This window comes from Grampus griseus (assembly GCF_964374135.1).
Source record: "Grampus griseus genome assembly, chromosome: 20".
Lineage (NCBI taxonomy): Eukaryota > Metazoa > Chordata > Mammalia > Artiodactyla > Delphinidae > Grampus > Grampus griseus.
This window is the reverse complement of record NC_139014.1, coordinates 22,207,810-22,221,132: the sequence shown is the minus strand read 5'-3', so window position 1 is coordinate 22,221,132 and position 13,323 is coordinate 22,207,810. Positions and strand designations below refer to the sequence as shown.

The window sequence follows — 13,323 nt, the reverse complement described above, 5'->3', positions numbered from 1 at the left end:
AGAGTTTGTTAACTTTCAATGGCTGAATGTAGGAGTTTTCCCCCCAGGTCAGCCTCTGGTAGCATGGGCCCCTCTGCCCTGACCTCCTGGCCACCCACACCCCACCACGTCCCTGTCCCCTCCTGGCCTCAGCTCCACCGGAAGATCTGGGCTGCTTCCCCAGCTTCAGGCCAACCTTGCCCCTCCAGTCCCCTCCCCCATCTCACACACACAGCCTCATGCATTATGGATCTCCCCGTGGAGCCAGGATGGCCAGGGCTGGTGCCAAGGGCGCCTGTGGGCACTGCTGCGGGGCCTGTGCGGTCCTTGGCATGTGTCTCCAGTGGCTCGTCCCCCGCTCTCTCCAGGTGGATGGTACTTCTTAGGAGCCCCAGGGATGGGGATGAAAGAAAGGAGGCTTGGGGGACGGGGGGACAGAGGGTCCGAAGTGGGCATCCTAGGGGGGCGATTGATGGGAGGCACAGGGGAAAATGCGGGCTGTCTCAGGCCTCAGTTTCCTCAGGCAGAAAAATGGGAGCCCAGGAACTAGAGGATATGGAGGCCAATTGGTGGGGAGCTGGGGTCAAGAGGTTGGGGGGCTCTGTAAAGGGATGGCAGAGGAGTCTCCATGCTGTGGTGCTGGGCTCAGGGATCCTGGCGGAAGAGGAGCTGGGTTGAGATCTCGCATGTCTAGTCTCTGGATTCCTCTGTCCTATTTTGGGGCCTCTTCCTTCACTCCCCTGCCTCACCTCTGATTACCCCCAGGGAATCCTCCAGAGAAAGCATGGGGTGTTTCCTGGAGCCGGGGAACGTGTGAGTGCCTAAGGTGGGGCAGGGCTGACTTTTCGAGGTTTTCTTTTGGCACCGGCCTGCCTGCTGCGCGCTCCACCTCTCTGGGCAGCGGGCGCTGAGACCTGCCCAGAGTGGGGTGGGGACAGGCTTGGGAGAGGTGTGGCAGGTGAGCGGAAGATGTGCTCGGGGGCTCTCATCCCAGAGGGTGCAAGAGGGGCTGGAGGTGGGGAAGGTGATAGACGAGTCTGTGCTAACAGGGTCTCTCTCTGCTTCAAGGGCCCCCTCAGGACAAGGTGACATCTTTCCCCTTCCACTCTCCTCTACGTCCTCAGCAGGGAGTGGCCACTCCCTTCCCCATGGACTTCCAAGAGCGGGACCCTCCCTCCCTGGCTGAGAGCACACAGTCCGCCAAGCCCAGCAGTGCCCAGCAGGTCTGAGGGTGGGGAGTAGGCAGTGGGCGCGCCGAGCTTGGCCCACAGGGGAAAAAGGCAGAGCTGGTCGCTTCACCGGCCGCTCCCCAACTCTGTCCTGGACTGCAGGCCTCCGAGCTGTGGGAGGTAGTGGAGGAGCCTCGGGGCCGGCTGGGGGCAGAGGGTATCATGCCCGAGAGGCAGGAAGGCCACCTGCTCAAGAAGAGGAAGTGGCCTCTGAAAGGCTGGCACAAGGTAAGGAGGCAGGGCAAGGGGAGGGGCCGGATGGGGACGCCGGACGGGGATGTGTGGGGTTGCCGGGGGGTACAGTCTGTTTGTGTGTCAGAAGAAACTTCTGTATGGTTGCTCTCTCCCCACATCCTTTCCTCTCTGCCCCCCGGGCCCTGTCCCTTCTGGGCAACGTCACAGAGATACTTTGTGCTCGAGGATGGGATCCTTCACTACGCAACGACTCGGCAAGATGTGAGTCAGGGCCTCGGCTGGGGGATGAGGGAGGACTTTGGCCCCAGAGTGCCCTGCGCGGGCAGGGGGCTTCTGGAATCCCCCAGAGCAGGGTCTGAATCCCAGGGACACCAATTATTGGGTGTGGGGTCTTGGGCAGGTTACTTCCCTGGGCCTCAGCTCCTCACTTCTACAGTGGAGAGAGTGCAGCCACCCATTTATAGAGTCTTTGTCTTGGTGAGGGCTCTCAGGACAGTGCCGGGCATAAAATAAGTACCCAAGGCATGAGAGCTTTATCATCGTCGTCCTTGTCCTCTGCTCTTGCAGGAACAAGGAACTAAAGGCCTGGACACCCAGGCTCTCTCCAAGAAGGTGCTCCTTTCTCAGCCTCGCAGATTCCTGAGGGTGGGAAAAGTTTTCCTCACTCTGTGACTGCCTAGAGCTCAGATTGTGACTTGACATAGCGGGGTGTCCTGTGCGCAGGAGGACGACTGACAAGTCCTGCTGATACTGTGACTTGGGCATGAGGGTGAACCTGCTGCCTGGCCCTTGAGCCTAGCGTGACCTCAGTGATGGTGGCCCTGGTGGCCTAAAACAAGTCCCCCTTTCCCCCTCCGATCTCTCCACCCCAGATCACCAAGGGGAAGCTCCATGGCTCCATTGATGTCCGACTGTCGGTCATGTCCATCAACAAAAAGGCCCAGCGCATTGACCTTGACACTGAAGACAACATCTACCACCTCAAGGTGACATCCCTGGGAGCCAGGTGGTGGCTTGGTCCCCAGCCTGTCAGAGGCACTGGGGCACGCAGGAGAGAGGGACAGGGGCCGAGGGTCTGTCTGAGTTTGACCAGAAGGGAGTTCCTACCATGTACAATAGCCAATGGCAAACTGGCCCTGTTGGCTGTTGTGTGAACAGGAACAGAGCTGAAGGCTTGGAGACCTGCAGAAGCTGTTTCTGCCTCCCCGCAAGGGACCTTTGCACAAGCTGTGTGCTATAGGGAGAGACCCTGCCTGCCTGCGGACCAGAGCCCCAACTTCTTGCCTCTAGAAAGCAATCCTCCCTTTCATGCATCCCTCCCCTTCTCCATCACCTCTGCAGATCAAATCACAGGACCTGTTCCAGAGCTGGGTGGCTCAGCTGCGTGCCCACCGCCTGGCCCAGCACCTGGATGTGCCCCGAAGCCTGCTGCCCAGCACCACTCACCGGAAGGTAAGATGGGCCCTGGGGCAGCGACAGATGATGTGGGGATTCAGGATGAGACTCAGGGAGGCAGGCACCTTGCTGACCCTTGACTCACCCCACAGGTTCCTGGTGCCCAGCTTCCGGCAGCGGGTAGTGCCTCGGCTCTGCCAGGGGTTGGACCTCAGGAGAAGGTGTCTTCCTGGCTGAGGGACAGTGATGGGTTAGACCGCTGTTCTCATGGTGAGGGGCCCCTGGCACTGCGCCTCCGTGGGAAGGGCCCATGCTATTGCATCTAGGTGGCATCAGCAGTCACAAGGAGGAGAAAATGTTACCTCCATCCCTGCCTCTGGGAGACCCAGTCTGATGGGGGAGACAGCCTCCGTCTCTAGGCTGATCAGGTCTCCTAGGGCCCTGCCCTGGGGAGCCTCAGGCTTACAGAGAATGATGGGGCTCGTGCTCTAGGCATATAGACAGACCCGGACACAGGGCCAGGACTCATGAAAAAGAAGATCCAGAATGCCAACACAGGGAGGGGTCCTGAGGAGTAGGGCCAGGGAAGGGGTGTGCACTAGAACCGGATTCCTGGAGTTGCAGGCTGCGATGCTGGCCTGGGAGAGGGAAATGCAAACCAAGGGGGGAGAGCGAGAGTGGGAGCCCCCTGGCCTGTGTGGAGGTGGCCGAGGTAAGGTGTGGTCTGGGAACAGAGTGCAGATTGGGGTGCGGGCGCTTCCGTGAGGCCAGACCAAAGGGTGGGAGCTGGGAACTGCTTTGGGCTCGTGAGTGGGGGAGGGCAGCCAGTGTCGGCATTTCCGTGGCTGCTGGTGAAGTCTTTGGAGGAGGAAGGGAAGCTAACGGACAGACTCTGGGGGGCCTGGCCAGTGTTGGGAGAGGGACTTCCTCATTCATCCTTCCCGCAGAGCTCTCTGAGTGTCAGGGGAAGCTCCAGGAACTCCACAGACTCCTCCAGAGCCTGGAGTCCCTGCCCCGGATCCCCTCAGCCCCTGTTATCCCCACACACCAGGTAAGGTCCAGGGGAGGAGGCAGGGGCCCGCCCAGGGCTATCTCCGCTCTTGCTGTCTTCATCTCCATCACTTCCCCGGACAGGTCCCCAGTCCCCCTTATATGCTGCGGTTTCCTGGAGAGCCACCATCTCCCCGTTGCCCCTCCCCACCGTGTCCAGACCGCCTCAGGGTTGTCTTTCTGCCCCTTTGGAGCGACCCCTTCCTCCTGTGCCCAGGCGGCTGCCAGGCTGTCGGTCTTCTGCCTCCGGGATGCTGGTGTCTCTGCGTCCTCCTTCATGACCGTCTACCTCTCTCCCGGCTTTGGTGGTCTTCCCCACCCTGAGACTGAAACTCCCTCACCTCGACTTGCCAGGCCTCGGTGACGACCGAGAGACCCAAGAAGGGGAAGCGGACCAGCCGCATATGGTGCACACAGAGCTTTGCCAAGGACGACACCATCGGGCGGGTGAGGTGGGGTGTGGACCCCGAGATGCTGGGTGGGAGGCTCTGAAGGAGTTGCACCCTTCAACCCCTCCCCTTCGCCTACAGGTGGGTCGTCTCCACGGCTCTGTTCCCAACCTATCTCGCTACCTGGAGTCCCGGGACCCCTCGGGCCCCCGCGGGCTGCCACCCCCAGACTATGCCCACGTGCAGCGCAGTTTCTGGGCCCTGGCTCAGAAGGGTGAGTGCGTGCCCTGGGGGTGGCTGGGGGCAGGCGGGGAGAGGGAGAGGGAGAGGAAGGGAGTCTGATGGCCGGCCTGCCCCCACAGTGCACAGCTCGCTCAGCAGTGTCCTGGCCGCCCTCACCACTGAACGGGACCGACTGAGGGACCTGCACCAGGGTTCGGATCCATCCAGGCTGGGGGTGAGGCTGGGGGCAGGGTGGCCAGTGGGAGGAGTGGGCCCGAGCCCCGAGGACTGCAGGCCTGGGGGTGGTCCCGGACCTGGGCCGGGAAGGGAGGTTGGAGGAGGCAGGCTGTGCCCGGCAGGCTGGGGAGGGCTTCACCCGCCCCGTCCCGGCACCTGTGCCCTCACCCTCTCCCTGCAGGTCTCTGAGGCCGCAGCTGGCCCGAGGCGCCTCCACTCGCTGTCCGTGTCCTCCGACACCACTGCAGACTCCTTCAGCTCCCTCAACCCCGAGGAGGTGGGAGCCGGGGTGGGCTGTGGGGACCATTCCTCTGGGCCTTCTTTCTCAGCAGAAGTGAAGGCGTGGTTGGCGTTCAGACCTGAAACTCCAGCCCCTTTCACGGAACACGGGCAGCAGCCACATCTGGGTCATTTCTTAACAGCGTGCAGAGTGCTTTTGTTTTTAAGTCAGAGTCCCGTGAGGCAGTGATTCTTACCCTCAAGTTCACAGATGAGGAAACTGAGACTCAGAGGATCTAGTTGATGGGCCCAGGCTCCCGTACTACATGGGTTTGAATCTGGCTCCACTGTATGCTGGCTTCATGACCCAGAGCCTCAGTGTCCTAATCTGCAAAGTGGGGGTAATAATTGCACCTCCCTGGTAGGGTGAGTGTTGGGATTGATGGAGTTGATACACGCAAAGGGCTTGGAGCCAGGCTCAGAGTCAGTGCCCAGGCAGTTATCATGCAACCCGTGTCTCCTCACTTCCAGGCCAGGATCTTTCCACCAGGCCTTCGTACCCCACTACACTCGCTCCCCTCCGCATCTTCTCCTGCTCAGCAGGTCTCAGACTCAGATAGTAAAAGTCCCCAGTCACACTTCCCTCACAAGGGAGCTGTCAGGCCAGGGGAGCCCTGCCTGACTCTCCCGGCTGGGCCTTGGGCCTGACACCTGTCCCGCTCCCACAGCAAGAAGCTCTGTACATGAAGGGGCGAGAGCTGACCCCTCAGCTGTCCCAGAGCAGCGTCCTTTCCCTCGCTGATTCCCACACAGAGTTCTTTGATGCCTGTGAGGTTCTCCTCTCTGCCAGCTCTTCTGAGAATGAGGTGAGGGAGCGGGGAAGCTGGTAGTGAGAGAGGAGGGACCCTGGGAATAGAGGGGTGCGGTCCCGGGAGACTGGAATCTGTGGATTCCCAAGTCCTTTCTAACCACCTCGGCCACTTCTCTGGGAACACGTCCAGATCTGCTGGGTTTGTGCGGCCCTGCTTAGAAATCTCTGCTGGAGACCCTTCTTCCAGTTTGATGTGCTCCATCCCCATGGGTTCTACTGAAACTGCTGTCTCAGCTGCACCCCGTCATCTTTCTGTGACCTCGTTTCAGCCTTAGCACTCCCTTGATGCTCACCCTCCTGACCCTGAATCCCAGTAATCCCCAGCTTCCCTTCCCTCAGTGTCCCGCCAAGCTCCTGAGCTGTCTCCCTGCTAGTTGTAAGGCCAGGCCCTCTCCCTCCCAAGGTGGCAGGGCACGCCGTGATTCCAGGCCTCCCAGGGCAGTGTCTTAGGGCTCAGACCCTCCCAAATATATTCTCTTCCCCTTCCCACCAAAGGGCTAGCTGGGCAGATTCTTGCCAGGCCCTGGGCACTGTCCAGCTGCCTGGGGGAGGCCTAGTCTGCCCAGCCTGTCATCTGTCCCTGGCCCAGGGCTCAGAGGAGGAGGAGTCGTGCACCAGTGAAGTCACCACCAGCCTGTCCGAGGAGGTGCTCGACCTCAGGGGAGCTGAGCGCTGTCAGAAAGGTGCCAGCCAGACGGGCAGGAGGGAGGGCAGGAGGTGGGCACAGCAACGGGGTTCGTCCAGGCCCAGGCCCCTTGGGAAGTAGTCCCTTGTAGTACTGGTGGGCTAATGGCTTCGGGTGCTGACTCCAGGGGTGACCCTGAGGGTGAGTAAGGCTAAGCTGTGACTGTGCTCCAGGGGTGGCCCTGGGGGCGGGGCAGGCTCAGCCTGGGGCTAGTCTCCAATCTGGGCTTCTGCGAAGGCTCGCGTGGGCCTGATAGGCAGAAGGGCCCGCTTTTTAGCAGTGTGGCTTTGTACGTGTCATCTTCCTTCTTGGAGCCTGTTTCCTCATCTATAAAATGGGCTGAATAATTTTATTTGTTTTATTTTATTTTTTATTTTTTTTTGCGGTACGCGGGCCTCTCACTGTTGTGGCCTCTCCCTTTGCGGAGCACAGGCTCCGGACGCGCAGGCTCAGCGGCCATGGCCCACGGGCCCAGCCGCTCCGCGGCATGTGGGATCTTCCCGGACCGGGACACGAACCCGCATCCCCTGCATCGGCAGGCAGACTCTCAACCACTGCGCCACCAGGGAAGCCCTGGGCTGAATAATTTTGACATTGGTTTCTGTGCTCATGAAACGGAGCAGAAGCCAAGGGTGAGAGTCAGGAAGGGCTTCTGGGGTGCAGGGTTTCTGTTTCCAACAGTGGGAACTGTCCTCTGGTTCTTAACTCTGCTGCTCACCTAAATCCCCAGGAGCTCATCAAGAATGAACCACTCCCCACCACCCCCCAAAAAAAAGAATTAGCCCCCAGCCGCCTGCCCCATAGTGAGTCGAGCCTGGGGCCTGGGAGCGAGCAGACCTGGGAGCACCTCAGGAGCTCGGGAGGCCGTGAGCCTGCATGCGAGGTGCCCAAGGCAGAGTGACAGGCGGGTTGGCCCCGGGATTGTGTTCCAGGAGGAGCCGTGGGACCACCCCGCCGCCGATGCCTACCTGCGGCCAGTGGGCCCGGGGCCGACGTGAGCCTGTGGAACATCCTGTGGAACAACATCGGCAAGGACCTGTCCAAGGTGTCGATGCCCGTGCAGCTCAACGAGCCACTCAGCACCCTGCAGCGGCTCTGCGAGGAGCTGGAGTACAGCAGCCTTCTGGACCAGGCCAGCCAGACCACCGACCCCTGCGAGCGCATGGTGGGTCCGCCCAGCCCCCGCCCAGGCTGCCGCCACCTCCCAGGATCCGGTCTACCGGGCCCACCCCAGGCCCCCGTCCTGGCTCATGGTAGGGTGTTGGCAGGGCGGCATCTCCTCTGATCCCCCGGCGCCCCGCCCCCTGCAGGTGTACATCGCAGCCTTCGCAGTGTCAGCCTACTCCTCCACATACCACCGGGCGGGCTGCAAGCCCTTCAACCCTGTCCTGGGGGAGACCTACGAGTGCGAGCGGCCCGACCGAGGTTTCCGCTTCATCAGTGAGCAGGTGAGGCCCTGGAAGAAGTGGGCTGGTTGGGGCAGCCATGTGGCCAAGGCCGGGGAACACCCGGGCTTCAAGGGGCCAGGGCGTGGGTGAGAACACCCGACAGTCGGGCCGTCAAGGGAGGAGCTCCCCGCTCCTTGGGGAGAGGGACTTCAAACAAGGAGTTACTGTACCATGTTCTAGAGCTGGGATTCTGGAAGCTCATAGGAGGTTATTCAGCTCTGTTGGTTGCTTGGTTTTTAAATCCTGAAGGCCACGGGTAGTCACGGGAGAGTTTTAAGCAGTAGAGTGACATGCTTAGAATTGCAATTTGTAGGGAACACTCAGGCAGTCGTGGGCGCCAGGGGATGGGGAGAGGCAAGGAGGGCAGGCTGTGGGATCCCTGAGTTCAAGGTTCCAGATGGGGAGCTGTTCTAATGAGGGCAAGGCCGAGTTTTTCCGAGGGTGTGTTGTGGAGATTGCAGGGTGATAATCGGCTTTGGGGGAGAAGATGATTAGGGAAGAGGGTCCTCATGGGAGGGCTGGCTTTCAGGCAGGCCATGGGTGGAGGCCCCACCTGTCACTGCTAGAGGACTTGGGCAGGATCTCTGGAGGACACCATGCACAGGGTCGGCAAGGAGGGCCCTAGAGCGGAGGGAGGGAGAAGGGAGAACATAGGGGCCTCGTGGGAAAGGAGAGGGAGATGGAATTTGGGTGGTGGCCAAGGACACCTAGACAAGAGACCTGGAACTAACTGGTCTTCTGGTTCCCAGGGGAACTGGGGATGGGGGTGAGGGATGTTGGGGGCCTGGGGTCAGGAGCAGACCCCAGGGTCCTCAGAGCAGCCTCTAGAAGACTTCCTTGCTCATCAAGGTCTCCCACCACCCCCCCATCTCGGCGTGCCATGCGGAGTCTGAGAACTTCATATTCTGGCAAGGTAAAGGGTGGGGCTGGGGGTGAAGCGCAGATGGGGGAGGGGCTGGAACACTCTGGTCTTATCTCTGCAGTCGTTCTCCTTCCCCCACCCAACTCCAGACATGAAGTGGAAGAACAAGTTCTGGGGCAAATCCCTGGAGATTGTGCCTGTGGGGATGGTCAATGTGAGCCTGCCCAGGTGAGTGTAGGCACAGGCCCAGCCTACAGGCCATCCTCCCCGGGCTGGGATGGGGACGTGGGAGGGACAGGAGAGAGAGGCCTGGTCTGAAGCGGCTCAGGGTGGGGCAGTGTCTGTACATTTATACCTGGGTTAACAGCAGTTGTCAGTAAAGAAAGGTGAACAGTCTTAGAGCTGGAAGGGCTCGTCAGGGTCACCTGATCAAGTGGCTTTCGCACTTTTTGACCATGACTCACAGTAAGGAATGCATTTGAGACTTCAAGTCAGTGCACAGTAACCCATTCACACACACACACACACACACACACACACACACACACACACACACACACACTCACACACACACACACACACACACACACGCACACACACGCACACAAGCCTAAAGTGATTCTAAAGTGATTTCAGGACTGCTCACAAACCACATTTGAAGCACCCTCATCTCGCCATGTTACAGGTGGGGAACTGCAACCAGAGGCCAGTGCAGGGGTGGGGAAGACCCTGGACTTCAGGGTCAGAAGTCCTGGGCGGGAGTCTTGGTTCTGCTGCTTAATTAGACAAGCGGCAGAAAGACTTGATGCCCCAGAGCCTTGAGTCTGCTCGTCTATAAAATAAGAGTAATAAGTAATATTCGACAGAAGTGGGGAGTAAACAGGCTGATATATGTGAACAGACATATATCCCAAGGACATAGACCCGTCTATGTTTTTACCCCTGTGACTTAGGCCCTCTGGAGCTTTCTCAACAGATGGAGATGTGTTAGTTGAATACTTTCTGTGAAGGCTGCTTTCCTTTATAAATATGTCATCCTTCATGGAAGGACCATGAGCTGGAACCAGGACCCCAGGGTTCCTTTCCCAGACCCGCATGACCTGCTCTGATGAGACAGGCATTCCCCGGCTCAGGGTGGCACTTGTTCCCCAGGGCCGGCCAGCTGCCCCCCGCCATGCTCTGTCTCTCTCAGGTTTGGGGACCACTTTGAGTGGAACAAGGTGACGTCCTGCATTCACAACATCCTGAGTGGCCAGCGCTGGATTGAGCACTACGGGGAGGTGCTCATCCGGAACACGCAGGACAGCTCCTGCCACTGCAAGATCACCTTCTGCAAGGTGGGTGGCCTCCCTGCCCCACCTGTCCGTCCCAGCAGCTCGCCCCGGGGAAGAGGAGGGGACACCTCCCTAAGCCCTCTGTCCCACCCCCACCCCAGGCCAAGTACTGGAGCTCCAACGTCCATGAGGTGCAGGGTGCCGTGTTTAGCCGAAGCGGCCGCGTCCTCCACCGACTCTTCGGGAAGTGGCCCGAGGGCCTGTACCGGGGACCCCCGCCGGGCAGTCAGTGCATCTGGAAACCCAGTAAGTGGGGCGCTTGGGGTGGGCTGGGCAGAGGTGAGGGCAGCTGTGCACAGCCCACCTGCCCCAGCCCCCTGCCTTCCCCCTAGACTCAATGCCCCCAAACTATGAGCGCAACTTCGGCTTCACTCAGTTTGCTTTGGAGCTGAATGAGCTGACGGCAGAGCTGAAGCGGTCCCTACCTTCCACAGACACGCGGCTCCGGCCAGACCAGAGGTCAGTGCCAGGCGGGTGCCGCTCCGGAAGCTCCGGGCTCCTCCCTCCCCACGTGGGTTTCCACGCAGACCTGGGACTATGTCCTTCCTTCCTTGAGTTGCCTCGGGGAGATGGGACCCGTTTGGGGGCAGAACTGGGCAGGCACAGCGGCCTTGGATTTGGGGGCCTCTGAGAGTGGGCAGTTCCGCTGACTGCCGTCTGGTTGCTCAGGTACCTGGAGGAGGGGAACATACAGGCCGCCGAGGCCCAGAAGAGAAGGATCGAGCAGCTTCAGCGAGACAGGCGCAAAGTCATGGAGGAGAACAACATTGTCCACCAGGCTCGCTTCTTCAGGTGCCTCTGCCCCCCTCTCCAGGTCTCTCTGCAACCCAGGCCCCCCTCCTCCTCCCCACTAGCCCCTTCCTGCTTTGAGTGGGGCTGGCAGCGTAAGGCAGCGTCTCGGGACCCCGGCCTCAGTGCTGGGTGTTCACCCCTCTTCTTCCACGGCCCCCTTCCCCCCAGGCGGCAGACAGACAGCAGCGGGAAGGAGTGGTGGGTGACTAACAACACATACTGGCGGCTGCGGGCCGAGCCGGGCTACGGGAACCTGGACGGGGCCGTGCTCTGGTAGCCCAGGCCCCAGGGGCAGGAGGCCCCGGTCCCCCCTCCTGCCCCCACCCCGCCACGGACACATGGGCGAGGCCAGGCTCTCCCACTCACTGCCCTGGAGACCAAAGGGGAAGCCCTGGCTCTGGCCCTCTCCCCTCTGCCGGCCAGAGGGGCTGCATCTCAGCCCATCACCCACCCCTTGTTTGGGGTGGGAAGCAGTATTCGTGCTTCCCCAGTCTTGTTGCCCCAGACAACCAGCATGTAAGACCCTCCTTGCTCTGTCAACCCCTTCCTTACCCCCTGGGGTACTTGGGGGAGACTCCAGGCCCTCCAGGATCTGTTCCCCATTTCAGTGCCTTCCTAGGACACAGGGGACCCCTCGACGTTCCCCAGGATTCCCATGCCCAGGACTCAGGCCCCAGCTGTGAGGTTGGAGTGAGTGAAGGAGAGGGGATGGCCTTTTCTCCCACCCCCGTCCCTCCCATGCCCCATCTCCAGCATCTTCTCCCCCTGCCCTGGCCCAGAGGGGCTCCCTTTGCTTGGCCCTGGCAATTTCTCCTATCCTCCTGGATCCCCTTCTCCCAAACTGCAAAACGCCTGCAGCTCCTTCGTCCCTGGTCCTCAAGTGGTTTCCTACAGTCTCAGCTCAGTGGATCCCCCAGAGCAGACAGGGCAGGAAGGGCGCCTGGCCTCTGACCCACCCGGAGTGAGCGAGCACTCATGAGAGTGTTGGTTTGTGTAGGAGAGTGTGTGCGTGTGCCTGTGTACTGCTTGCGGGCGAGCAGGATTCCTCGTGTAGGCCGGATGTCCCCTGTGGGGGGTCCGCCACCATTGCTGCTCATTTTACCAGTCTGCCTCTGATTAAGGTGAATTGCTATGACATTCCAAACTCCAGTAAAGACTGTCCCAAACTTTGGCCTGTGACCATTCATTGAAAAACACGTGCGCTCAAGCCCCGTGAAGGCCCATAGCTCCCCACTCACCTGGGCTAAAGACCCAATGTCATCTCTCTCCCTGAATCCTCACCTCCCGTCACTTCTGCCTCAGTGTCTCTCTGACCCCTTCTCGTGATTGCACCTAGCTTAGGCTGGGCCCTTATCAACTTTCGCCTGGACTATTGCAGTATCCTTGGAGCCTCCAGTCACTTCCATTCTAATGCTGGCTTTCAGGGTGATATTTTATTTTATTTTATTTTATTTATTTATTTATTTTTTTGGTACGCGGGCCTCTCACTGTTGTGGCCTCTCCCGTTGCGGAGCACAGGCTCCGGACACGCAGGCTCAGCGGCCATGGCTCACGGGCCCAGCTGCTCCGCGGCATGTGGGATCCTCCCGGACCGGGGCGCGAACCCGTGTCCCCCGCATCGGCAGGCGGACTCTCAACCACTGCGCCACCAGGGAAGCTCCAGGGTGATATTTTAAAAGAGAAATATTGTACCTCATACCTGCTTCAGATACATCCATTGCTTCTGAGCGCCTCAGGGGAAAACCCAAACTCCTTAAGCAGGCAGAAAACTGTGTGGTCCCTGTCGCCCTCTGGCACAGAAGCTGCCCCCACCCCCAGCATCCTCGGTCAGGTCTGTACTCACCCTCTCACCCCCTCAGTGACTTTTCAAGGGAAGGGGGGAGGGGGGAGGGACTAAGGGATGGGAGAACAGGGCGAGCTGCATTTCTCCCCCTCCCGCACCGCCTCGACTGAGTTCAGGTCCCAGCTCTGTTATTCCAAAGCTGTTCTGATCTTGGTCAAGTGCCTTGCCTTTCTGTTCAGGGACTCCGTGGTCCTTCATTTGGCTTCTTTTGTGTCTTAGAGGAGAATGTATGTCCAGGCTCCTGATTTCATTAGTTGTCTCCTAGCCCCTCAGCCCACCGCACTGCACACACAGGCCCTGCTCTAAGAAAAGGAAGCCAGGGCCCGGGGTCAGGTGTTGGCTAGAACAAGCAGTGAATTCTGCTGGCAGTGTGGAGCTCCCTCAGGCAGGCATCTGAGGGGACTGGGCTCATCCTAGGGACACAGGCTGCTGGAAGCTGTGCTAGAGTTTGGTCATCTAGTGCAGGGGTTTGGGCGGAGTCGTTATGTGCTGACTTGCAGCTCTCAGGGGACACCTCACTTCCTCTCCTGGAGGACAGGGTCCGGATCTGATCCCCTGAAGCTGGAGGCACCC

General features: G+C 60.0%; 1 protein-coding gene across 3 annotated transcripts; it reads left to right on the top strand.

Moving 5' to 3' along the window:
* Positions 1-1,074: 1,074 nt before the first annotated feature.
* Positions 1,075-12,051, top strand: OSBPL7 (oxysterol binding protein like 7). 3 transcript variants are annotated; one of them, XM_082678489.1, is made up of 22 exons: positions 1,075-1,202; positions 1,311-1,436; positions 1,611-1,664; positions 2,276-2,389; positions 2,745-2,855; positions 2,951-3,068; positions 3,746-3,849; positions 4,203-4,295; positions 4,379-4,511; positions 4,600-4,694; positions 4,878-4,973; positions 5,644-5,781; positions 6,376-6,469; positions 7,404-7,636; positions 7,782-7,919; positions 8,769-8,832; positions 8,931-9,009; positions 9,974-10,118; positions 10,217-10,361; positions 10,448-10,574; positions 10,785-10,907; positions 11,076-12,051. In XM_082678489.1, exons 1-22 carry the CDS (start codon positions 1,128-1,130, stop codon positions 11,182-11,184), a joined length of 2,514 nt encoding a protein of 837 aa, XP_082534615.1. In that variant the 5' UTR covers positions 1,075-1,127; the 3' UTR covers positions 11,185-12,051. The 3 variants fall into 3 exon arrangements, with proteins under 3 accessions (XP_082534615.1, XP_082534616.1, XP_082534614.1); XM_082678490.1 differs by having other exon boundaries at positions 7,389-7,636; XM_082678488.1 differs by having other exon boundaries at positions 4,600-4,973.
* The last annotated feature ends 1,272 nt before the right edge of the window (positions 12,052-13,323 follow it).

Excerpts from the sequence above, each read along its gene's own strand:
- OSBPL7 (XM_082678488.1), top strand. The coding sequence starts at position 1,128 with ATGGACTTCCAAGAGCGGGACCCTCCCTCCCTGGCTGAGAGCACACAG. Across the intron at positions 1,203-1,310 it reads AGCCCAGCAGTGCCCAGCAG|GCCTCCGAGCTGTGGGAGGT; the intron begins GTCTGAGGGTGG and ends CCTGGACTGCAG. Across the intron at positions 10,119-10,216 it reads GCAAGATCACCTTCTGCAAG|GCCAAGTACTGGAGCTCCAA; the intron begins GTGGGTGGCCTC and ends CCCCCACCCCAG.